The sequence below is a fragment of the Oenanthe melanoleuca genome, chromosome Z (genome assembly GCF_029582105.1).
Source record: "Oenanthe melanoleuca isolate GR-GAL-2019-014 chromosome Z, OMel1.0, whole genome shotgun sequence".
NCBI lineage: Eukaryota > Metazoa > Chordata > Aves > Passeriformes > Muscicapidae > Oenanthe > Oenanthe melanoleuca.
This window is the reverse complement of record NC_079362.1, coordinates 45,035,535-45,060,569: the sequence shown is the minus strand read 5'-3', so window position 1 is coordinate 45,060,569 and position 25,035 is coordinate 45,035,535. Positions and strand designations below refer to the sequence as shown.

Genomic DNA, 25,035 nt, shown 5'->3' with positions numbered 1-25,035 from the left:
GAGCTTTTGTGCTGTGTCGTGTTAGCTGGTTCTAGCTCAGTCCTGGGACAGCTACCAACCAAACAAGCCAAATATCACATTTCCTTAACTTAGACTTGTGTTAAGTAAGCACACATACACATACACATACACACATACACACAAAATTCTAATGTGGGTGCCCACATGTGCACTTTTCACAGCAAAATGGAAATCAGACAGCTTAATATTTTATAATTTATGTACGTTTTCTAGGGATGTGTTGATTAAGTATGAAAAATAAACAAGTTATTTTACCACACACAAAGAGAGAAACGACACCAGACCAACAGTTTTCAACACTATTCTCCCTGATAGTGTTTCATGTCATCATCTTTGACTTCATTTTAGAGAGCTATTTATGACATCTGTTTTGAGAAATTAATTTTTTCACAGGCTCTATATTTTGCAAAAGAATAAATCTAGACCAAGCTTAGGATTTTGTACAAAGATACTTGTGTGAGATACTTAAAAAAACTTGTCCCCCAAATAGCAAGTCCACTCCTCATCCTTTTAACCTTTGTGGGACATACAATTTAAAAACAATTCCATTTAGCAGAAAGCCTACTGGTGTGTTTTGCTACACACGCAGATACCTGTCAGCCAGAATTTCAGCCGTGCCACAGGATGGAGTGTCACAGCCAGAAAGCCCAGTTTCACCATCTGCCCAGTTTTCTAAGGTCCTCTCTGTCCTGTATCAGTTGCAATCTTGCTGTGAAAAACCATTTACATCTAACAGTTATGTCTCAGCTCAACCAAGAATGGGAGACCAAAAAGGGAAATTTGACATACGCAAACTTGGGGCACCAGACACCGTATAAAGACAGTACTAAATACACTTGTCTGAAAAGGAGGGTGTCATGGACCATTATAACTAAGAACCATGTCAGAGAGCAGAACTTCAAGTTATCTGGCTTGACAGAGGTTAATACAGAATGATAGTAGAATCACAGAGATGTTGAGGTTTGAAAGGCCTCTAGAATAACGCAGTCCAGCCATTGACCTGGAGCTGCCAAGCCCACCACCAAACCATATCCCTAAGTTACATGTTTGTGGGTCTTTTAAATACCTCCAGGGATGGAGATTCAACCCTTTTGCTGGGCAGCATCTGCTGCTGCTTGGCAGCCCTTTTCATAAATAAATTTTTCCTAATATTTACTCTGAAAATCCCCTGGCACAAACTGAGACTTTCTCGTTATCTCCTACAAATGAGGAGTGCACAAGTAACCTACCTTGTTACTTGTGAGAAGAGATCCGTCCTCACCTTGCTACAACCTCCTTCCAGGTAATTGTAGAGAGCACAAAGATCTCCTTTTACTTTCTGTCCTTTATTTTGTGTTCCTTTTTCTATGGGTTTTACTGAAAAGACTTCACTATGAGGAAAATAAAAATGCACAGGGACCGTTTTGACTTGCTAAATTTTCTGACCACGTAAGGCAATCTTGCCTGAACACAAACCTGCCTAAAGTTTGTCTTACTACTGTAAACTCCTGCCTACCTCTACTTTGACCCAGCAGAGGCCCTGCTGTTCATGCTACACCCTAACACAGAGCTGAAGAAAGATTATGAACCAGGGAATCTATCCAGGAACAAAATTGCCTATTTTTTTTTCCATCTTCCAGAGGTAAATAAAAAGTCAAGCCTATTTGACAATGGGAAACGGGATTCAAAGAAAAAATAGAAGCCCATATTTTGTCAGATATCCAAGTTTTTGTCTGGTGAGAGGTTTTCACTAGAGTTATAACCCCTTTTGGTGGGGTTACATCACCATTTGATCTAAACCCCCACAGTAAGGCTACATCTGCTACTAAGCTGTGTTGTAAATGTCTTTAATTTTTATATTTCATCTGAAGGGAGTTGTTAAAGTGGGTTTACAGGGTGCTGGATCTTTGAATAAAAGACATCAGGACTGAAGCAAAGCCCTGCATGACACTTAATTTTCACTCTAATAAGCCCTCCTAAAACATTACAAGATTTTGGCTTTCCCTGAACTTGCTTTCCCTTCATTGGTTTTCCTTTTTTCTTTTTTTTTCTTTTTTTTTTTTTTTTTTTTAATTTTTCTCCCTCTTTTTTTAAGGACACATTTGAGGAGAATGGTTTTATTTTTTTGCCCAGATGACACCACTTCTCTTTTCACCCTAAGCCAGATGTTCTTCTCTCTCTGAGAAAATCTCTCTGAAGTCCTTTTTCAAAGCCATTGCTTTTATTTAGTTTTTGTTCTTTCTTTCTTTCTTTCTTTCTTTCTTTCTTTCTTTCTTTCTTTCTTTCTGTCTCTCCCTCTTTCTCTCTTTCTCTCTTTCTCTCTCTCTTTCTCTCTTTCTTTGTGTCTCTCTTTCCTTCTTTCTCTCTTTTTTTCTCTCTTTCTCTCTTTCTCTCTTTCTCTCTTTCTCTCTCTCTTTCTCTCTCTCTCTCTCTCTCTCTCTCTCTCTCTCTATTCTTCTGGACTCTCTGGGGGCCTTTTGTTTGACTTTTGTCCTTATGGATGGGAAAGGATCCTCCAATATGTCTGTGCTCAGATTTTAAGGTTCCTTTGGATGTGTTCTCCAATGCATGAAAATGTTCTTTGCTGGCTGAGCATAAGTAAGTGTGGGAGCCTTCTCGATCACTTGGAGGGGTCATTGTAGAGCAAACATGAAGTATTATCTTCCCCAGTTGAAAGTACTTTCATTGGCTTTTTTTTTTGCCCTGTATAACAGACAAGAGAGAAAATGTGGAGTCCAGGCTTTTGGCATGACCACTCAGATCTGAGAATATTTCCACACAGCCATCAAACCCGGCTGGTTTGGTTTTCATTTGAGAGTCTTGTTTTCATTTTGGAGAACAAAACAAATGATTACGGATTGTGGGCTTAGGTCATACAGCAGAAAAATGCAATAAAAAAGAAAATTCTGCTTTACTAAAGAAAAGAAAAAGAAGTAATAATATCAATATTTAGAACCCAACAAACAGAACATGGAAAACCAGTCGCTCTATCTGTGATGTGATATTCATCTGAAGAATGAATGATATTGTCAAAATGTAGGGAAATTCTGCAGAAGTTACAATAAAGGGAATTACACATTTGCATCCCTTTGGAGAAATGGGTTTGAAAAGAATTCAAGTATGTAAGAACAACATGGGTCATGTTCAACAGGCAGGCCTGAACCCAGAATTTGGTGTTGTAATTCAAGATAGGGCTCCTGGATTACGTGACACATAGAAAATAACAGCTAGATGTGATGAGAAATATTTTTCTCTGTTTTAAACCAAGAAACTGTAACAAGGTTCCTAAAGGAATATCATTATCACTATTATTATTATTATTGCAACAAAAAGGTATTGAAACCAAGCACTCAAAAGTCAGTAAATTTCAAAAACAGGGTATTTTTCTGCAAGATTTATACAACCATATTGTGTATCTATTTTTGATTCGCAATTTCATTGTGAAACATATATTTTAATGGATGATATCTGTCATTAGTGCACACCATAAATACAATAGTAATCGTCAGATTCATAGCTAGCACTCATGCAGAGCTGTACATAATCACAATATTCTCTACAAACATACTTCCCTCGTGCTCAGAGTTCAAGTGGTAATTCCTGAATAAAGAACAGAGAGATCAGACTTGTGTAACACTCAGAACCATCTGTGCTCCTGGGGCTCCAGAGTGCAGACAAATGCCTGACTAGCTATTCCAAAGTACTTCTTGTCTGGACTATTTTCCTATGCCGGTATATTTATGCTTTCATTAAAATCAGCAAGAATAGCTGAAGCCTAATGTGTGCACCAGTCCCTAAAAATGCAGGGGCTTACTGCACATTTCTCAGTAAATAGAGTCTGTAGAGATACAACATTAATTTTATTTCTAGCATAGATATAATCTACTTAGATTCAAGCTATTCTCTTTCATGCTGTCCTTTTAATATGTTTGGATATACACCCTTCCCCTGTTTCAGTAAACTTCTGAAAACCCACCTTTCTGTGAGGCATGCCAGGTGCTGGACTACTCCTGCTCCGTGGGTGTTCTTCCTTAAATTATTTTGTTTGTAACGAGTCGTGCCTTCAGGGCCTTATCTCGCATTCCTTGCACACCCAACATTCACTGAAGTTGATGGAGGTACAAAAGGCAGGCCTATAGACTGGGCTGGGATCTACCAGCTTTCCCCTAATTATGCCTCCTGTGTGGGCTCTGCTGTCTTTTCCAAGTGAGGTGCATCTCCTCTTCCCGGGTTCAGCACCCACTTTCCTCTCCTTCCCTCCCCATTCCCCTCCCTCACTTTTTTTTTTTTTTGGTTAGAGGGGGAGGGTGGCATCTGTCTAAGTAAGATGTTGCATGTGCTACTATCATGGATGCATCTGCTTCCTGAATACAGTAGGCACTAATGTTTGTTTCTGCAACTACCTCTACACAGCTATTCAAGATGCTGAAAAACTCTCATTCCATCCACTTACCACCCTCTGAAAAAAAATCACTGCTTCAATGTTTGTGGTTCATGTAATATATTATAGTCTTAGTGATTCTTTCATATCTATCCTTATTAAAAACAGACTTAGCAAAGTTAATTAGGGGTAATTTGCATTCAAGCTATTCATTATTTACTTAGCTTTGAACTGCAAACTTTTGGAATGCCATTTGTTCATTAAAATTCCCAATCTTTGCCCACTTTCCCTTTGATAGCATAGTGGTTTAAAGAAAGCTGTGCTTAGCTGCTGACTAACTATTCTCTGCACACTTCAGAGATGGCTGGAGGCCATTATTCCAGCATTAGAAAATAGTTAATATTGAATGCCATGAAGGTAAATTTGTGTTCATTTGCTTATTATGTTGGAAATCAGATGTTCATTCTGTGCAAATTTCCCACCACTACCGCCAGCTAAGTTTTGCAAACTCTGAAAAAAAATAGAGTAAACAATAATGAGAAGATGAGGAGGTTTGAAAGAGGGTAAAAAAAAGAGGAATTAACCATATCTTGAAATTGTTGCTTTCCTTCTCGCCCTGACAAGTTTTCTTTAATTCTCACAGTTACCACCCTTGTTAGCTGCTTTTAATAGCATAAGGGAAAAGTATCTGCTTTTTATTCTTAACCACTAATCTGAACAATTACATATCTGTAATTCCTCAGAAGCTCTTGCTGTGTACTGCTAACAGATACTGTAAGTTGAAAAAAGACATAATGACATTTGTCTTGAAAACTGGAAAGACGGATCCATTTCTCAGTGACTCAGTGGGGATTGCTTCTCAAGTACCTCTTTAGTAACTTGGCTATGCCTGTCGAAGATGCAGGAATGATCCCTCCACAGCAAGAACCACATAGGCTAGAAATGTAACCTCTGCAGAGGGCTGCAAGGCTGGCCAGATGCTGCTGTGCTGTGTGGGCTGGGACAAATAACCTAGAACAAGTTTGGACAGTTAGCGCTTACTCAGGGGCTGCTATTTGACAATGCCTCTGTTTGATTTTTCTGCTTCCAATGCAACCTAAAAATGATTAGATCTTCTAACACTCCCTCCCCCTTCCCTCCATCTCTTGAACTAATGAGCAAATAAGGAAAGAAAATTAAAGAATAAAAAATGTAAGCAGTGATAGGGTGAGATCAATAAACTGTGGATTGCTAGCACTGAGAAAGCTTGACTAATCTTCTGCATATTGCATGTTGAGTTAACTTGCAAGAGAAATATGTTCCCTCTTATTGTCCTGTGTCTCATTGTGGGAAAGGTAGCAGGGACTGCAAATTAAAATACCCTTGATTTAGGCTCTGTAGAGTGCCCAGGAGTTCTTCCTATATCGCCACATGCTAGGAATTGAACTCTCTACACCCTTACAATGTAATGAGAATATTTGACTACTGTTTTCAGCCTGTGACTTTTTTGTGCTATTCCCCCCTGCCTCCAAAAAGAAGTTCGCTAAAGATGCTCTTCTGAGCAGCATCAGCACAGGACTCTGCTGTTTCAGCTCACTGCTACAGGGCAGAAGGTGAAAGGTGCCTGAATAGTAACTCAAGTAATACTATACAACATGCTGGCATCAGACTTCTGGGGAATTCCTGAGCTGCAATATACTGCACTGAGGATTATTCACTGGGTACATATGGGGCTAAGAGGAGCTCAGACAGAAATGAGCAACTAATGAAAGAGAACTATGTTCATCAACGTATTTGCATTACATGAGTTTTATACAAATAATGAGAAGTCTCTCAGTCACCAGTCCAGAGAAAATACTACTCTTAGGATGGTTTCTTTTCTTCCACCATCAAAAATTTTACTTGGGCTAATGCTGGTGATCATCAGTTTCCCCAAATCACGGAACAAGGAAAGAAAGTTGGAGGTGTCTTCAGTCCCAGGGGAACCTATAAGAGAAGTTAGAGAAAGAATTAAAATAAAAATGCTTGACAAGTTATTAATTTTATGTGCAGGCAGTAAATGTATGTAGAATGTGACTACCAGAGTGACAATGGATCTAAATTTGTGGTGCACCAGGCCCACAGGTGAAAGCAAATATACTTTAAGTGACAGAAGAAAACTCTCAGGAATAGACTATTTAGCATACACATAGAATTTTACTTATTCTGGAGAGTACAGCAGTAGAAATGTCCACTTCTTCTGAAGTACAGGTATGACAGTGAAGGAAGTGAGAAATACCACAGACTTCAGTGTAATTGTAATGGGAGCACATGTTTACAATCCCACCTGCAAGGATCAAATTAGTAGGTTGGACTTTTGCATCTACAGCTGAAGGAATTGTGGACCTCACATATAGATATAGTGCTGATAGCCAGTTATGAAATAGGCTGCAATTTTTCCAGCTTTCTGAAGGAGAAAGGTATGCATGAAGAAAGAAGACTCATTCAAACTCTGCATGTAAGACAATTTTCAGCAAATGGTGTCTACTCAGACTTTATTTCTAAGCTCTCTCATGTCAAAAATCACCAGTTTGTCACAAAGGGGAACTGTAAAGGGCAGCTGAAGAAATTAAAAAAATCTGTGTGCTGGATTTACTTACGTTTGCATAAGAATAGGCTACATTTTAATCTCCTGAGCTTCCAGAGGAAATACTCGTGAGGGTCAAAAGAGAGTAATTTAATTACCTCAGAGATTCACAAGAAATTAGGCTTCAGTGATGCCTAGGATTGGTTAAATTAATAGGGAATATGCTTCAGTCAGAATATTTGACAGTTATGCAGTGAATTTCTGGTGCCAGTGCATTTCCAATGGCTTCAGTAGGGTCAAGATTTAGCTTGTGTTAGCTGTGAACTGAAGATGATTATTGAATATGTTGATTCAGCCTACTGTTAGTGTCTTAGAAGAGGACAACACACTGAGGTCAATTCCATCTGTCCATGTATATGGAGCTACAACTATCAACCAGTCAAATGGAAACAATATAAAAGCTGAATATTTTAATGTTTGTTTGATGCCAGGGATTTTTTTCTTTAATTTTTTTTTGGATTGTTGGTCTTTGGATTTAAGTTGGGTTTTTTTTGTTTGGTTGGTTTTTTTTGTTTGTTTTTTTGTTTGTTTTGGTTTGTTGTTGTTTTTTTTTTTTTTTTTTTTTTGTCTGTATGGTTTTATTATTATCATTATTTTTTAAAAATTGCTTAAAACCAATTTTTAATGTCCTGGGAAATACAGTGTTCAAAAGGAAGATCATGGTAACAGATGAAAATAAAAGCCCATGTAAAAGCCTGAGAAATACACAAATTCTGATCTCTGAGTACAAACATACCCAGTGCTATGAAGCAAGTTTTCTATGGATTTACAACAACATAATGCAACCCAAAGTATAGCCATTTGTTTTGTCATAAGCCTAAAACCAGATCACTGTGCTTTGACACCTAGTTTTGGCTTGCAACTGCACATGCATGTGCACACACACATGCACTCACATTCTCTCCAACAGCCCTTCAGTTGTGCCACAGAGCACTATGGTCTCTCCTGGATAAGCTGTGTTAAATTAAAATTAAACATCACCAAGCTCTGTGCTCAGCCTCCCCCTGTGAATGTTCTGCTGTGGGTGTGCAGGGGGTTAATATCACAAATGTTCCACAGGAGGTTAGTGGGATTCAGTTTCAGCTAACATTTATTTTGCCAGCTCCCGTTCACTTTCATCTCTGCTTATGAACACTATTATCTTGTTTGTAATAATATATATAGATCACTGCAGCTGCGCTCTGCAAAATTCATCCATTTTTTTAACTTAGAAAAAAAAAAAAAAATTCTTCAAGTGTTTAGCATTACTGACCCACCTCCCCAGCCTTGTCTCTCAGTCTCTCATTTAAACTGCAAGCAAAACTTTCATTAAGAGTGGATACCATGTTTCTAATGTAATCTCACAAACAATGTAGTTTTTGTCTTTTCACTCAAGAATAATTGCCAGCTTTTATTTATTTATGTATTAATTAATTAATTAATTAATTTAGAAGTGGGTTGCTTCAGCTCCTCTGCTTTGTCTGTTCCTACTGTTAATTTTTTGTTGCAGGCAGTACCTTTGACACATGTATGACGTGCAGCAGGTCATCACACTGTGCCTGAACTGTTCTGTCACTTGCTGGGTAGATTGCCAGCAATAACACTGGTATCTGTACTCTTACATAGCACTTTTCCTGTATTGCAAACATGCAGCTTTCTGCCCTGGAATCAGTGGTGCTAATAATTGATGAGCACTGGAAGGGCTATCAGCGTATTTGACATGTTGTTTCACAAACTTACAGGAGCATGCTAAGAGGCATGGTTTTCCATAGGCATGACATAAACTCAGTAATACTTGTACTTTAGATTCCAAACAGCCTAAAGAAGGAAATGGGTCTTTTAAACAATCTGTACAGTATAGATAACATTGAAAAGCAAATGGAAGACTGTAAAGATGCAGGATCAGACTTGAATTTACACCAAAATTTTGAGCAGAAATGCCTCTTCTCATATGTTTTCTATGTTCTGATCCTATGGCTTCTCCCTTGAAAGGCACACAAAGCAAACTCTTAGCTGTAAGTTCTTAATGTTTACCTATCTCCCTATTACTATAGTGCAGCTTACAATGGAACTATTATGCCAGAAATTGAATGGTGTGGTACAATAATTGACTTCTTTACCAGTTTCACAGTCTTCCTCCTCTTCAAGAAACAGAACTCATTGAATGACTAGGTCATAACTCTATTCTGCTTTTCTCATTTTGAGACAGAAAAAGGCAGACTAACTTTCAAAGCCCCTACCCTGTGCTTTCAAAAAGGCAGAGCATGAAAGGAAGAATAGAAAAGGAAACAAAAAGGAAATGAAATGGAGATTTAAGTGGTTAGGCCTTGTGCTCAGCAGTCCTCAAGATCAAACTCACTCCTCTCCATGCAGCAGCTGGTATCAATGATCTTGCATTGTTCAAACAAGTTCCAGCATTTAGGGAGCTGGGACGCTGCCTTCTACTGCACTTCCACAGAGGCTGCTCTCTGGTTGCAGCTGAAGTGTGCCTTCCAGAAACAGCTTTGCATTACTTCAACAAAGCCAGGTACCACCTGTCCTCAATGTTTATAGAAAGGTGGAAAAGGGAAAGAGAGAGTAATCTCTCTTAGGCCTCTGCTGCTATCACTCTCCCTTTATATTTCATTTAGAGCACAACATGAACAAAGAAGGAGTGTTAGACGTGCACACTGTAATGAAAATCCATGACTTGACCATGCATTCATAATTATTTTATAAATAAATGGCTTCTGGAGAGCCACATCTGTCTCTTCCAACAGAGTGTATGTCTTTCATTAATGTATTACAGGGTGAATGAAGCCAGCCTGAGTGCTTTGCTTGCATCTTCCTCTTCCTCTCCATCATTGTTCATGGATAGGTTTTTGTGGTTTGGAGAAAGCTGCATGCCCCACACGTCTCTGCAGGACTGATGGCTCGTCAATAACATTAGCCAGCATTATGGGCTGCATTGGTGTAGAACAGAATCAATATGGCCAAGTAAAAAGTCTAATCATTTGACATGACCATCTTCAACAGAGCTTATGTTACAAGAAATGAGTTTTCTTAAGGAATCAGAATCAGCACTGGTTATTCACCCAACAGCAAGAACACTTGACAAAGATTTATTGTTTCTTGTTTTGTTAGCACTGCCACTTAAGCTGATAATAGTGAGGTAATAATTCAGATGAATATTAAAAAAATAATGAAGACTGGATTCTGAAAACACTGCCCACATTTTCCTTAGAAGCTGAAAAGAGTCTCCATAGGGTATTTTGCAATGTGGAAAGGAAGCAGTCTCACTAGGAAATAAGATTAGTTTAAGGACTTTGATACAGGGATTCATGCCCTTTGTCTGACTGTGTTGCATTTGGTTTTCTCACCCTCTTTTTAATTTTTTTTTTCTGAAGGGACAGAGGCAGCTCTCACTTTTACTTGTACAAATTGAAGTCACTTAACTGAAAATAGGATATTTCCAGGTTTCTATCAGCGTAAGTGAAAACAGACTTTGGCAATCATGCCTATGGCAATGTACATATTTTAAAACAAGTTTCTCACTGATGCATAGCTTCATCTATGTGGTAATTATGGAGCTGTTTTACAATCAACTCCCTTTCTGTTCCTGCTCACCCCTCTGCATGCAGATTCACCCATAACACGAGACCAACAGGGGTGCAGCTATAAGATATTTCACTTTTATGAACTCTGCTGATCATCTGTTCTCATTTGTCCAGTCATCTGAGGGAAACCCTGTTCAATCATGTGAAGGTAAAGCATTAGTGAAATCATTAGTGCAGCATGGTCAGGTTAATAGGCCCATGCCTCAGCCATTTTTTTGGAGGCAACCTCCCACCTACACCAGAGATACTCCAGCAGTGTTATTTCCTAACAGGTAAAAGAAAGTAATTGCATTTTGGAGGCAAATAGCTTGTTTGTGAATGGGCAAATGGACATGTTAACTACTCCCATCCCACTTTGTTAGAATGAAATACCTAGGAAATACTCATTTAAAAAAAAAATTAAAAAAAGAATCTTGAAACAGTTTAAGTACCTGTTTAAATTAAATACATAATCAGAGGAAGTTAAAGGACCAGTGCCACAGAGGCCTTTGCAGACTGGACACGAGGATGGGAGCAGAAAATTTGATTAAGGTTATTGTGCCACTGCCAGGTAGGTCTTGATTCTCACTGACCAGCATCAGTTTGGTGTGACAAATCTGGTTACCTCCTGGGCAGTGGTACACCTTCACTTTCTGTACATTTTCAGGTATAACTTCACTTACCAGTCCACTCAATACTGTCACTGGCAGTGAGAAGCCACCCCACCAAATATAGTCTCATTTTATCCCTCTGAGGCACATACAGAGACATACACAGTCTCTACTGATTTCATCACAGGAGGAACATTGTTCTGTGTTTTTAATATTAGAATAGTAGCTGTGGGTTTCAGTCAAAATGGAGGCTTTTAGCAATGAGCACAGACAAGGCAAGTTCTTCATCCCCAGGAGTCAGTGTCAAGTGCACATCAATATTGAAGTAGTTTCTCAGTTGCAGAATTCACCTCCAAGTTTCCAGTAATGTTGATTGTCAAAAATAAAACCCAACAATAAAATCAATGTGGGAAAAATTAACCCAGGATCTGTGTGTTTTTTGATTGTCCTTTTAGTTTCTGCATGAAAAAAACTAAGGGGCTTTTAAACTAATCTAGATTCTGAACATAAAGTGGGTTTGGTCTTTCTCTCTCTATTTTTTTTTTTGTGGAAATTCCTGCCACAGAATATTAATACTGTAACATTAATTTAAATGGTTTATTAAACTTAAAAACAAAACAAAACAAACCCAAAAAAGCCAGTCAATTTTTTTAAGATTCTACCATTTACAGTGATTCAAGGAAATATTCTACTCTCAGAGCCCCAGGATCTTGGTATGTAACATCCTAATTTGTGTTAATGGAAACTTTACCTCTTTGAATTCATGAGGACTGAAAAGTTTCACCAGGCACACAGGCTCTGTATAAATAAGCAGCACATAGCAAACATACTCTCTTAAAAGGATTATCACTTTGACAGCTATTCAGTTGGGGTGGCTTTTTCTGTCCCCTGGAATTCCCAGCTTGCCCTCTTAACTACACAGAAGGTAAATCTGTATAATACTTCACAGCTGCCTTTACTGGGACCTGACACTGAGCTTACTGGATGTGCTTTCCTGGTACAAAGCACCTTGTCAAGTTTCCTGCTCTGGATTCAGTGAATGCAGCTGATGAGCTGTCTTATTAAAAGTTATGAGAAAAGGATGTTCACTCCATTACTTTCTGAACTACTGGATACACACAGTGAAGCTGCTGAGCCAGTAAGTCCCTCAGAGTAATTTCTTCACACAGAGGCTGCACTCTAACATTTAACATGCACATTGCTCCCATGGTGGTCACCATCAGATTTTAATATTATGTTTTGTCTTGTTTTGTTTGCGCTGGCATTTTTTGTTCTGGTAGCCTTATCATGACGTTCCCTCATCACAGCAGACCAAACTTGAGCCTCTCTGTCCTGCTGGCACTAAGCACACTGACAAACCTCCCAAGAGTTTTAAGCTGGGACTTTGCCATCCTTCTGCCTGTAGGGATGGGATCAGGGCCAGGATCCAGACCTCCCTGCACCTTGCCTACTTCAAAAGGAAAGGGCAGGGCAGTGGCATGCTTGTTGAGAAGCCAATCCCTGAGAGCCAGAGGGAGGATAACACACAAGGGGCTGCACACAAGAGAGCTGATGAGACACAGGTGGTCAAGGAACCAGAGGTGGGTGTACTGCAAGGAAAGCTGAAGTGTACAGCAGTGTCAGTGTACAGCATTCCTGCACAGGCTCCTGTTGAGTCTGGGCTTGGGAGAAGGGGGACAGGGACAGAGCTACAGCAAAGAGCAGCTAACACAGCTAACAGATGTCTGGGCCATACACACGGCTGAGAGAGGGCTAAGCTGCTGCAGGAAAGCTGGTTGAAAAAAACAAAAAAAACCCTTCCTTTTGAAGATGATACAACAGTTGCTGCAGGCATTGCTCAATGGACCAGTTTCAGTAATGCCATGTATGCATACAGCCATCAGTAAAAGAATGAGCTATTTTCTCAAGTAGTTCAGGTAAAAACTGCAAACAACTTTTTCCTCCACCACCTGCTTTGGAAAACTGGTACTTGGACTGGAAGAGCACAGTTAAAAGATGCAGTAAAAATTGACAAATCTTGGTATGGGAAGCTGAAAATACATTACTATTCTAATAGAACTATAAATGAAAAACCCCTAATTAAATAAATCGTGCACAATTATAGATTAAAATATGTTTGGCTTTAATGACTTAGCATATACAGGCCTTGATTTTTGAAATCATTGCTGAGAGGATGTGGCTTGCATAGGGATGCAACAGTAAACAAGCTGCCTGCTGCTGTAATGAATGCCATGTAGCAGTGATCAGGGAAGGTGGACCTACATTTTGTTGGCTTTCAGGTTGTTGGCTAAAACTCCTTCATGGGATCTGCTCTCCCTGCAAAACTGTGGCCATAGAGATTCAGTGACAGCTAACAGTGTCAATAATGGACTCAATAATGAGCAGAAGAGAAACCCAGCCCAATAACAACAAAACCTCTGGGGGAGCATTAGCAGCAATAGCTGTCAGCCAATGCAGAGAAACTGCCAGTCTTCCCTGATGGCAGCCTGTCAGCCACAGGCTGCAGAAGGATGCTGGGCTGGGTGAGCTAGCAGCTGGGAAACCTTGAAAGGGTCAGGCTTGGTGGATGGCAACGCGCCACTCCGTCAGAGCTCAGCAGAGCTGGATGTGGTGGCTCAGACCTACCCAGAAAGCTGTGGGATTTGGAAGGAGGTGGTGTAGAAAAGGCAGGTGTCCCTCCTTCCTCTGCCCCCTGCTTGTTCCAGCTCATGGCAGTGGTCTTGGGTGTGAGTGCAGTGTGCTGTCCTCTGCTTTTCCACGATAAGCGGGGATCAAAACTTTTTCAATAGCCTAAGGGGCTATCAATTCCTTCTTGAGAAAAGTGGGAACCCCTTGAATGACTCTGATGTGGCTGGCCCCAGATGTCCACTGTGCTGGACTGATTCTTCCCAGAGCACCCCAGGCTTTCTGGATCTGCCAGGTGGCTGCCTAAGCCCTCACACAACTGAGCAAGCAGCTTCACCACACCACCACCAGAAGAGAAGGCTGAGCCTTAACACAGAAACCAAACCAAACCAAACCAAACCAAACTAAACCAAACCAAACCAAACACCAAACCAAGCCAAACCAAACCAAACAAACTAGCTAACTAACTAACTAACTAACTAACAGAAAAACAACCCAGGAAAATAATTTTTATTGCAAAAGTCATTCAGGGCATGGTTTCCATCAGGCAAAAACTCTGTGTGATTTAACTCAAACTCTATTTTCTCCAAGGTATAAGTCTGGTATTGGAGAGTAGCATAAAGGAAGCTTGTTCCCTTTCCTGCAGCCATTCCCAGGGTTCTCTCTTTCTTGTCCTGTCCATTACTACTCACACCTAACATCTTGGAGTTTCTAGCTTTTGATAAAATTTGGTTGAAATAAATGTGTGCATTCATATTACTGGGGAGAAGAAATGCACCCAGGCAGATCCAGATTCATGCAGTCAGTTGACATAACATTCATTTCCTTATGAAACTAGCTTAGAAATAAAATAGCAGTCTACTTTTTCAGGCCTTCTTGTTCTCAGTTTCTTCTACTTTTGAAAGTTATGGTAGCTTGAAATAACCTCCATGCCATATCAAGAAATTTTCATGTTATGCTTTTGTTGGATAATTTTTCTAAAAGGTCTCCTGATTTAAAATTTAACATGTGAAAATGATCTTTTTTTCTCCCCCAATAACTTTTTTTCTGGAAGGTCTGAGGCTGATTATATTGGGATTGTGATTAGTGGCTAGACTAAAGCTGTTTCACAAGTCAGAACTGATGTTTTACTTTGAATTAAGATGAGAAGTTTTCTCATTCTATGTTTTATAGAAAGAGCCATTCTAAAATACAAGAGTTCAATGTGTACAAAAATTCCTCCTGAGAACTTGCCTTAACATGAGATGACTGTATTTTGCAAGCTCTTTAGTCATGCATTATTTTTGTTTTATTACACGTAGTTGACCCTTTGATCTCAGTGAATTAACACTTTTACTGATCCAGAGTCTGTGAGTCTAACTCGTGCTTGTTGACAGTTTTTTGTGACCTGGCATTTTTAATAATGAAAATTCTTGCTATAGCTTATTAATTTCAAATATGTTCTTAGAATTGATTCCCTGACATCCTCTTTGAGAGTTAACAGCTTTCTCTGACTTTTCTCTATGGCTTAACTCTTGGAACTTGCAGTAGTGTAACAAAAGGTTCACCTGAATTTTGGCAATTTACATTCTTTTAGAAATGTCTACTTTTGGATCTTAGACATCATAAGAAATTAAAAAAAAAAAAAAAAGGAAAAAAGATTCTTGTAAATCTTTTTCTGGGCTGTGGCCAGCTTAAGGAAAATATCAAGTTTTCAGAATAGAATTAAGTGGATTTGTAGAGAAACTTGAAACACTGTACACTTCCTGGCTTGAATCCTTGTCAGCCAATATGCAATGCATATATACAATAATGAAATTCTCCAGTTGCTGTTTACATTTAATTTATGCAGTATTTATCACGGGAATCAGTGGACATTGACTGCTGTAGCACATCAAGGATTTGACCATTGTTATTTTGATCTTAATTACAAGACCAGAGGTAGGATATAGAGTCCAGTTTCCTACCAGCTCCAGGCATGCCAAACTGATTAGAGCCTTTCTTCACCAGACTGCGTTGAGCACACCAAGGCCAAAATGGGGCTCAGTGAGTGTAAAGTTATGTGAATGGATGCCAGAGGCCATGGGAACAGGATGGAAAATTTTACACAGCAACTGCAATGTTTTATATCTTGCAAAATAACAGAGCAGCTAGAAAATAATTTTTTAAAATCCAAATTTCAAACTTTGTCTTTTCTCAAGTCATGGAAGATATATTAGATAACCTTCAATATCAAATATCTGATTCAGTGCCTCTCAACATCTTTCCCAAATGATTGGAAAAGGTGTGTTGTTAATATTATTCATCCCAAATGAGAGGGTATCTCTCTGAAGTATATTCCACTGCAAGACAGCCCCTGTGAAACCCTTCAGACAGGACTTCTAGAGGAGTGTAGTCTTCGTGGAAGTCCTTTGTCTTAGATATCTTAATTCTAAAATTTCACAAAACAATGGTGCAGCAAAATTCTGCAATAATTTTGCTACAGAGGATTAAAATATATCGGAAAAATTAAATCAAATTATCTAATCAAGAAAACTTTCAGCAATCTTAAAAATGTACTATTAAAAAGGGTAAAGATAGGAAGGAGAGGGAGCTGCATATAAATGCCACTTTGGAAAGAAGGAGAAAAAGATTTCGTGCAGCAAGGATACTTTTATTGACCCAAGAAGGGGCTGATAAGGAGCTGTAATTACCATCAGATATGGTAAAAGTGTAGATTTTTTTTTTTAGACACGAGAAAATGAGTTGGCAAGATGAACGCATTTAGTGTGCACTGTGGTACAGCTGGGAATACCAAAGGGCCTCAAAGTTATCCTCCTAACAGTCTGGTTACTTAGTTAAACACCACTGGGTATAGATAAAATAAGGTGGAAAGGAAGTCCAACCCTTTCTTTTGCAGATAACCATATTTTAAGTCTCCTCATAATCTGATTTTATCTAAACTATCATCTAGCCAGTTCTCATTTTGGCCTCTTCTGCTGATATTGGAGCACTAGTCCAGGTTGTCTGCTCTCCAGTGCTTAAACTTGTTTCCATCTTCCAGTATAAAATTATATATAACTATTTTTCTGGTTAGCACACATAGTTCTTCTTTTTCTGTGATCTTTGCACCCTGCTCCATTGTCATAAGTTTTTACAGCACAATCATTCCTCTCTCTCAGCTCTCATTTATTTGGCTATGAAAATCAAGTTTTTTAAAGTTATCATTATAAAAGTGCCTATTTTCTTCTCTTCAAGCACACACACACTTTCTTTGAATATTTCTTTTTTTGTCCATGGGCAACTGAACTATATGCAGAGCTCCAACCGAGTTTGGGGAAGTAGTCCTGGTGCTGTCCAGACTGTCATGAAAATTACTTATCTGATAAATTCTGGAATCACATTTGATCAAGAAAGGCTCTGCACTGCATCAGAAAGAATCTTCATGTTATTGTGTGGTCTCATTTTATTTATCCAGTGAAAGTGGATTTTGCTATTTATTTTAATTTTGCAAAGCCTGAGTCAGTTAGACTTCTGGCAAGTTCCTAAGACTTCTAAAACATGCATTTTGGGCTTGCCAGTTTTAGTCTTTGTAAATTCCTTTAAGGCTATTTTTCTTACTACTAGCATTCCTTTTGACACGTAATGGTAGATTATATTTTCTCTAACTTCTGCTGCAGTCTTTAGGAATGGAGCTGAAGATGGGGATCCAGGTCCCCCATCAGTAGCACACTGCTCTCAAGACCTTGCCTTGAGAAAGCAATCCCAAGCAGTGCAGGAAACTTCAAAAGGAGCATTCAGGGAGTTCCATGTGGCATAATACTCAGATTGCTTAAACCTCTTGGGAGGCTGGCATTCAGGACTGCACTCCACTGGGGTGCATTACCAGTTCAATGGTATTACATTCACAGCATATTTTGCTGAATTCTGGGTTGGTTGTGGGAGGGTCAGCATGACAGAATGGAAATCCAGTTGAAGCACTAGAGCAACATAAAGGCTATAACAGGATTTTTTGTTTATTTGTTTGTTTTGTTTTGTTTTGTTTTGTTAATTAACTGGAAGCTGCCACCTGAAAGCCGGGCTGTTCTAAGTATTGGGATCCTATGGAAACCACAGCACTCATGCAGCACCTAGCTACCTTGGCTCTGCCACGACAGACAGGGCTGAAAGCAGCAGTGCCTGTTTTTTCTGACCGTCATTTTGTGTTCTTTACAGAGAGGTTTCAGCTAAAGGTCACAGGAGAGCCACTGTATATTTTTTCTTCAAATAAAATCAATTGAAGGACCTAGAACACAATAAGTTATGTTCAGGGCTGCACTTCCATGTATTCCCTTTGGAGACCTATCAATGTGAACTAGCACTGTTGGGAAATATCTCCAGCTACCTCAGTTAATCAATATCTGTTCATTATACTGTCTCTGATGAATATGGGTAAGGATTGGATAAGCATGAGTCAGGTGACTTAAAAATAACAGCACCTCACATAAGATCAATAGCAGGAGGTTTTTTTCAGTATTACTTCAGGCAAACTAATGTACCTTTTATCCTCCTCTCTTCTTACCACCCCTTGCTCATTGTTGGTATATAAACATCAGTGCAGGAGTGGCTTTATTAAATTAGTAGCACTTAATCTAATGTCATACTATCAGCTTGAAGGGAGTGAACATGCAGACAGCAAGTTTCAAGTGGCCCAGTGTGCTTCAAAGTGCTCTTACCCAAGCAGCCAGTTCAGAGCTGTGCCAAAAGCAGTCCTACCGGATGCCTTATAATTTCATACTCTTCTCTGAGTATGAAAACCCTATGCTAGAAAAAAAGATTGGTTTAGGGGAATTCATGCCAATTATAGATGTGTTATGACAGATTAAAATATTATAATTATGTTTGGCTTCCTTGCAGAACCACATTAACACATCTATGACATTTAATAACACGGGAGGATAACCACATGCCTCAACAAAGGTTGACTTTCCCCCACAGTTGCTCAACTTTTTTTCTACTTTCTTCCCTCTTTTTCCTGCCTGATGAAATAGGGAGCTGCATGTTCTTGCAGTACTTTGGGGGATTAAAAAAAAGGAAAAGTAAGGAAGAAAAGAAAGGGGGCAACAAGACAAAAAATAAAGGAGAGAAAGAATGTGTAACAGGAGAAGGAGGAGAAGGAGAAGGAGAAGGAGAAGGAGAAGGAGAAGGAGAAGGAGAAGGAGAAGGAGAAGGAGAAGGAGAAGGAGAAGGAGAAGGAGAAGGAGAAGGAGAAGGAGAAGGAGAAGGAGAAGGAGAAGGAGAAGGAGAAGGAGAAGGAGAAGGAGAAGGAGAAGGAGAAGGAGAAGGAAACTTGAAATGCTGGAGGGAAGGGAAGGGAAGGGAAGTTCCAGGAAGGGAAGGGAAGTTCCGGGAAGGGAAGTTTCAGGGAAGTTTCAGGGAAGGGAAGTTTCAGGGAAGTTTCAGGGAAGTTTCAGGGAAGGGAAGGGAAGTTTCAGGGAAGTTTCAGGGAAGGGAAGTTTCAGGGAAGGGAAGGGAAGGGAAGGGAAGTTTCAGGAAAGTTTCAGGGAAGGGAAGTTTCAGGGAAGGGAAGGGAAGTAAGTTTCAGGGAAGTAAGTTTCAGGGAAGTTTCAGGGAAGTTTCAGGGAAGTTTCAGGGAAGTTTCAGGGAAGGGAAGGGAAGGGAAGGGAAGGGAAGGGAAGGGAAGGGAGCATGTAATTTAATGACATGAAGCTGTCAGCTGCAAGTCAGTAATAGATTAAAGGCATTCAGCTCATTATTGAGCTGTTTATTTCAGGCTGATTAAAAACAGGCAAATGAAATAAACACTCTCAAGACTTTATTTAGTGGACCTGTGGCAGACGTCTTATATCCTCATAGCTCATGACTCTCAACACATACACTAAATTTAAGCTGTGAATGTTTTGCATAAAAATGGCTCTTGGCTGCTCTGGGAGGGCTGAAAAAGAAAATACCTTAGGAAAATCCTGAATCCATCAGAGAGTATATATAACTTTCCTCAGACTTACAGCTCATGGTGTTTAGCAAATCCTGGTTTTTTGGCCTTCACATTCCTTTCTTTCCTCATCCCCATCTTCAGCTGATGAGTCCAGTTGCCTCCATTTGGCTGATCAAGAAATGTGAGACAACTAAAAAGTTTGACTCTAGTCAAGCACTGGGCAGGCTGTTTAGTATTCCCTGCAGTCCAGCTAATACTTTCAAGAGAGGCTCATTTGATACCCATTCCCACCATGTCAAACAGGACCATAAATGCTGGAAGTTCAGCATGTACCCACTTTGAGGTGTGCTCTGAGGCATCACCACCCCAGTGCTCAGCCTTTCATGGCACTGAATGCTGAGTTTTCTTTTGGTCTTCCCTTGTAGAATGAAAGAATATGAACATTATTGCAACTCATTGTCTTGGACATGCTTGTAACATGGCCTTTTTGTCTTAAAAGTACAGAGCAATGGACAAAACTATCCTGTTGTGAGATTACTTTGTTTCCTTTATTGATAAGAAGTGCAGTATGTAGACAATTACTAGCACCTTAAGAGCTGAGGCTAAACCAAAAGCATTTACTCCAGGAGAATCTTGCTCACATTTTCCCAGCTGACAAATCTGCCCCTTAGAAGAAAAACAAGATTTCTTATAAAAAGGAAGTTTTTGGCCCTGCAAATGGGTTTTTGAAACATCTCCAAGCACTGGAGACTCTTCTAGTCAGCATGGAACACAAAGCCAATCCCAAGGACTCCAAGCTGAATTCTTTGGTGATAAATTCATATGTTATAGTCCTAGATTTACAGATAAAGTTTGATGGGGACATACATTTGGCCAATGTCCTCACCATTTTAAAGCATGAGAAAATTCCTTCCCTAACACTGATATTAGTGAACTGTGTACCTCTGCTTTGAAAAGCAAAAAACAGGACTGAGCTAGGACATCAAACTGGCAAGACCTTTCACTTCCATTTCTTCATCTGTCAGTCATACTTAAGTATGAGCAATGTCCATCTCAAGGGTTTGTTTCAGGTGACTAAATTAGTGAGGCTGTAAGTTTCTGGATGCCACACTAAGTATGACTTTTTTTAGGGAATTTGTACAAACTATGGGGAAAACAATTATCTCCCTTCCAGAAAGCTTTAACCCTTTCAATTTCTGAAAAGTGTGCAATACTCTTAAATGTAGTGTGCAGCTTTCAAACTACAAGAGGCCATGTGCAAACTTTGCAGGTGAGTGTCTTTCCATGACCGTATGTCTTTCCATGGAAATGTGCTTTGCTTGAACCAGTGAAAAATGAAGAAATTAAAGACAAAGACACAAAAAGATCAATGACTGATAAATCTTTAATATAAAAATTGTACAAGAATTTTGATACAAATTACAAGAGGTATTTGGACAAAGTATGAGTAAAACTCCTTTTATATCCCCAAAACCTTATGCATTTTATGCAAAAGACATATTGTAGGACTGTTACAGTACAGAAAATACAAGAAAAGAAATGTCAAATTAAAACAGGACTTTTAATTCCCTCAGATTACTAATGGAAAAAAACTTGTTTAGACTACATACAATATTTATGAAGCTACTAATGTCACAATTATTAGATCAACATGATGCAAATTTTCTTATCCCCTTGCACAGCTATATTCCATAGTGCATGCTTTGGTTCTGCAGGCAGGACAGCAGAGCACTCACATTTTGCTCACATTGAGATCAAACAGTGAAAATGAAAAGTCTCCTCTATTCCAAACAGAGAAAGACCTTTGTAAAAGTGTCCACCGGGCCTCGACTCCACTCTTTCCTGTGCCTGGCTGGGGTACCCCAGGAACACGTCTTGACAAAGTCCACTGGAACAAGCCCAGCTTTGCCAGCCATCAGCCAGCTCTCCATTCTCTATACAGCAGCCCCCTTGCTGGTGCATCGCTGGTTGGCACAGGGGGTTGTAGTCAGGCTGTGAGAGCCCTCCCATGCCTACTGAGAAAGGAGTTTCCAGGCTTTATGCATCTGGACTGAATGCACTGCCATGCCCCTAAGAACTTCCAAATACGTGAAGGTTCAAATCCAGTTTATCTCAGTTTACATCTCCAAGTGAATCCCCACTTCCCATCTTTCCAGTTCAGGAGAACTGAAATACAGCAGACAGCTATACAGGAAATCACTGTGTTTGACCCTCTGTACTAAAAGCTGTTAAAATGTCCACTGTGACAGTGAGCAAGAGCCTTCTGTTAAACAATGAGACTTCAAACCACTTCAGCCATCCCAACAATGAGTTATTTGCATAGGTACAAACAGGTTGCAGTGAATAGTTTATGGTAAGTAAAAGTGTGTGGAATTTCAGCTGGGGGAAATTTCGATTGTGTTCAGGTTCAGATCAACTTACTTGCACACCTGTTGCACGTACATTGCACTGGAACACAGATCACTCTTAGAATCTGGAGGACAGGCAGGAGGTTTGAACTGAGAACACAAATGTTGCCCATCAAAAACAAGCCATGTTCTGGGAAAGGAGCCCCACATGATATAAGAACCAAAGTTTGCACAAGAAAAAGCAGCATGCTGAATTTTGTATTTTCAAATAGCTAAATGAAACACACACACATAACAGTGGCCATTTTATTAATCTTGCCACTTTACAAACAGTAACCATTTTCACAGATGGAATGCATAAAACTTTTCCAAATGAAGAACACTAGGAGGATGTGTTACTTTTCTGAGAGAATTTTAATGGGACACTCTATTGGAATGAAAGGAGAAGGGGTGGTAAAGAAAACGGGAAAATTAAAGGCAATGGCAGAAGGTTGCACAAGTGTTTGTTTAAAAAGTACTTAAAAAAATCTGAATGTAAAAGTATAATTGAAAAATAATGAATAAATCTGCCTTTGTATAGCTTAGGTGTCCCTATTTATTCTGTAAGTCATCAGGTAAACTAAGAAGAACATCCTTAGAATTACAGTTCATGTGGCTATCGTACCATTTCACAGGTGTAACTGCTGGGGGATGCATTCTGCCCCATCAGTAGGTGGTGGCAGGGGTACAGGAGATGATGGGGACGTGAAAACATCTTGATCTGGATGTGATGCCTGCATAATGCTCCCACACTCAGGCATGGACACGTGCTCACACTACTGCCACTGGTGCCCCAGAGCTGCTGTTCAGAGCCTCTTGCATTTCGTGGCAGAAGTGGACAGGTTGTGATTAACTATTGATGAATTTGCCATCCTAACTGTGCATTATCCTCTGATCATTCTCAACATTTTGTTTGACAATGGATGCCTTATAAAATCTTTATGCATCACTTAGCTAGTCTTTCTCTCTCTTTCTTCTCTAGAAATATAATTGCCCTGGATGCTTTTATTAATTTTCCTAAAATATTTGTCTCCAAAGGTTTGAAGGGAGCAACGTACAAAATCTGTAGGACACCTGAAAAATCTCTCTACACATTAGACGTTTGCTACCTGACTCTTCCTGCTATTTAAATGCTTGAGGAAATATGTATATATACACCTATACAAGTGTGATGGAAATGATATAATTTTGCTCACTTGTAATCTTCATTTTAAGGCTCCTTGTTCTAACACTGTGTCTGTTTCTCCTTTGTCTGTCACATTCACACTCACACACATATTCACAAACATGCACAAAGGACACAAATGATTTCTTCCATCAGAAAGTCCTCAGTTTCCACAAACAGCCTTGGAAATGGTACAGCAAGGAAGGCTGCCCAAGCTCAGCATCGCAGGTCAGCTCATCCGGCTGCTTCAACCTCCGTCAGTGCCATGTACACATGGAGTTGACAGGGGAGCAGAGTCTGGGCTCAGCCTTTAGACTTCTGATACAAACAGGCCTCAGGAATTTGTCTGCTGGTTTCACCCTTGTATCTTCTGATGAACTCGGAAGGAAAAGGAGGGAAAAGATCAGTGACCTTTGACTGGTAAAAGACCTTAGCAAATTTATGGTGGGCACCATCACCTCTGTTGCAGCAAACATCAAATTACCACACAGTGCTGTTGACAGCATTAGCATCCGGAACCAGCAAAGAGGTGCTGCAGCCAACCAATGCCACGAATTGATCCAAGGATATGAAAAACAAGAAACTCCAAAATGGCTGTGTTTAGGTCTCTTGGTCTTGGGCTTTGTCTGAAACCTGTGTTTGATCTTTTTGGTGCTGCGCTGGCTGCCAGCACTGTTCAACCCACAGTGCCCAATGCTCACAGGTACACACAGGACTGGCGTTATGATCTCAGCATGGGAATGCTGCAGACTCTGCAAGGAAAGCATGCTTCAGCATCTCCTCTGCCTACTTGAATTTTCAGCTGCTATTCAGCAGTCAGAAAGCACAAAATAAAATGGAAGGGGAGTGGCTGCAGCCAGGTACACTGGCCTTCATGCACTTAAAATTTCTTAAAACTTAGCATGTGCTCTCAAGTTACTTCACTGTAAAATTCTGTCTTCTGATGGCCTATCTGAGAAGCACTTCTGGAGCACGTACTTTTAGCACTGTTCTTGCAAATGAAGGTATAAAACAGAAAAAAAATCCTTCTTGCACGAGGACAGTAGATTGTGTCTCGAATATGTTTATCTAACACTTTACAGAAGTTCACACTGTCCACAGCAGGAGATTTTCCTATCACAGTAGGATAGGATATAAGGAATTGGCAGTCATGATAGGAACCCAAGAGGATGATATTGCTCTGAAATTCGCCCAGGGATGGGCTAAACCAGTTAAAAAAATAGACTGCACATCCTGTTTGGCACTGAACCTATGCAGCAAGACATGTAGCAAATTCAAACAACTATTTCTAGCAGGCACAGTATGGCTTATGCCAATACAAAGCAATTAGTTGCTACATAAGCAGACAAAAGTGCCATTACAGACAGTATTTCTCAGCTGACCTTTTGCTAAGAAGCCATCTTGTTACTGTCTACCTGATAGCTCGATAGAGCAGCCAGTGGCAGCCCTGTGCTTCCCTAAGACAAATCAAAGTGCTCCAGATGGGACTTCACTCACTGCAGACGTGTGTGCATGCCTGTGTGTGTGTGTGTGTCTGTGTGTTAGGGAATGGGGAGGGAAAGACTGGTTCTTATACTCAATTTCGCCTTCACAGGGGATAAACAGGCAATTACACATCCTTTTATATTTGATGGCCAAGTGCTGAACTTGAAAGCACACTATTAGTTTGTGTCCCTTCAGGGCCAGTGCAATAAGTAGCCAGGAGAGCTGGGGCTAAGGAAGAGAGGGTGTTGTCTGCTGTTAGTGTGACAGTCTTGTCAGCAGCATTCACATTACTGGAAGGTAATAAAGTGACAAGTAAGTTATTAGAAAGA

At 39.9% G+C, this 25,035-nt stretch overlaps 1 protein-coding gene across 3 annotated transcripts in view; it reads right to left on the bottom strand.

Moving 5' to 3' along the window:
• BNC2 (basonuclin 2) overlaps nucleotides 1-25,035 on the bottom strand; it is a 608,431-nt gene that overhangs the window by 252,002 nt on the left and 331,394 nt on the right. The window contains exon 6 of one of the 3 annotated variants that reach the window (XM_056514615.1): nucleotides 6,266-6,346. The exons of 1 other annotated variant lie outside the window; for it this stretch is intronic. In XM_056514615.1, coding sequence (XP_056370590.1) covers nucleotides 6,331-6,346 — 16 coding nt within the window. In that variant the 3' untranslated portion in view covers nucleotides 6,266-6,330. Of the gene's footprint in view, nucleotides 1-6,265; nucleotides 6,347-21,052; nucleotides 23,592-25,035 lie in introns of those variants that run through there. One more of the 3 variants, XM_056514613.1, reaches the window with a different exon arrangement.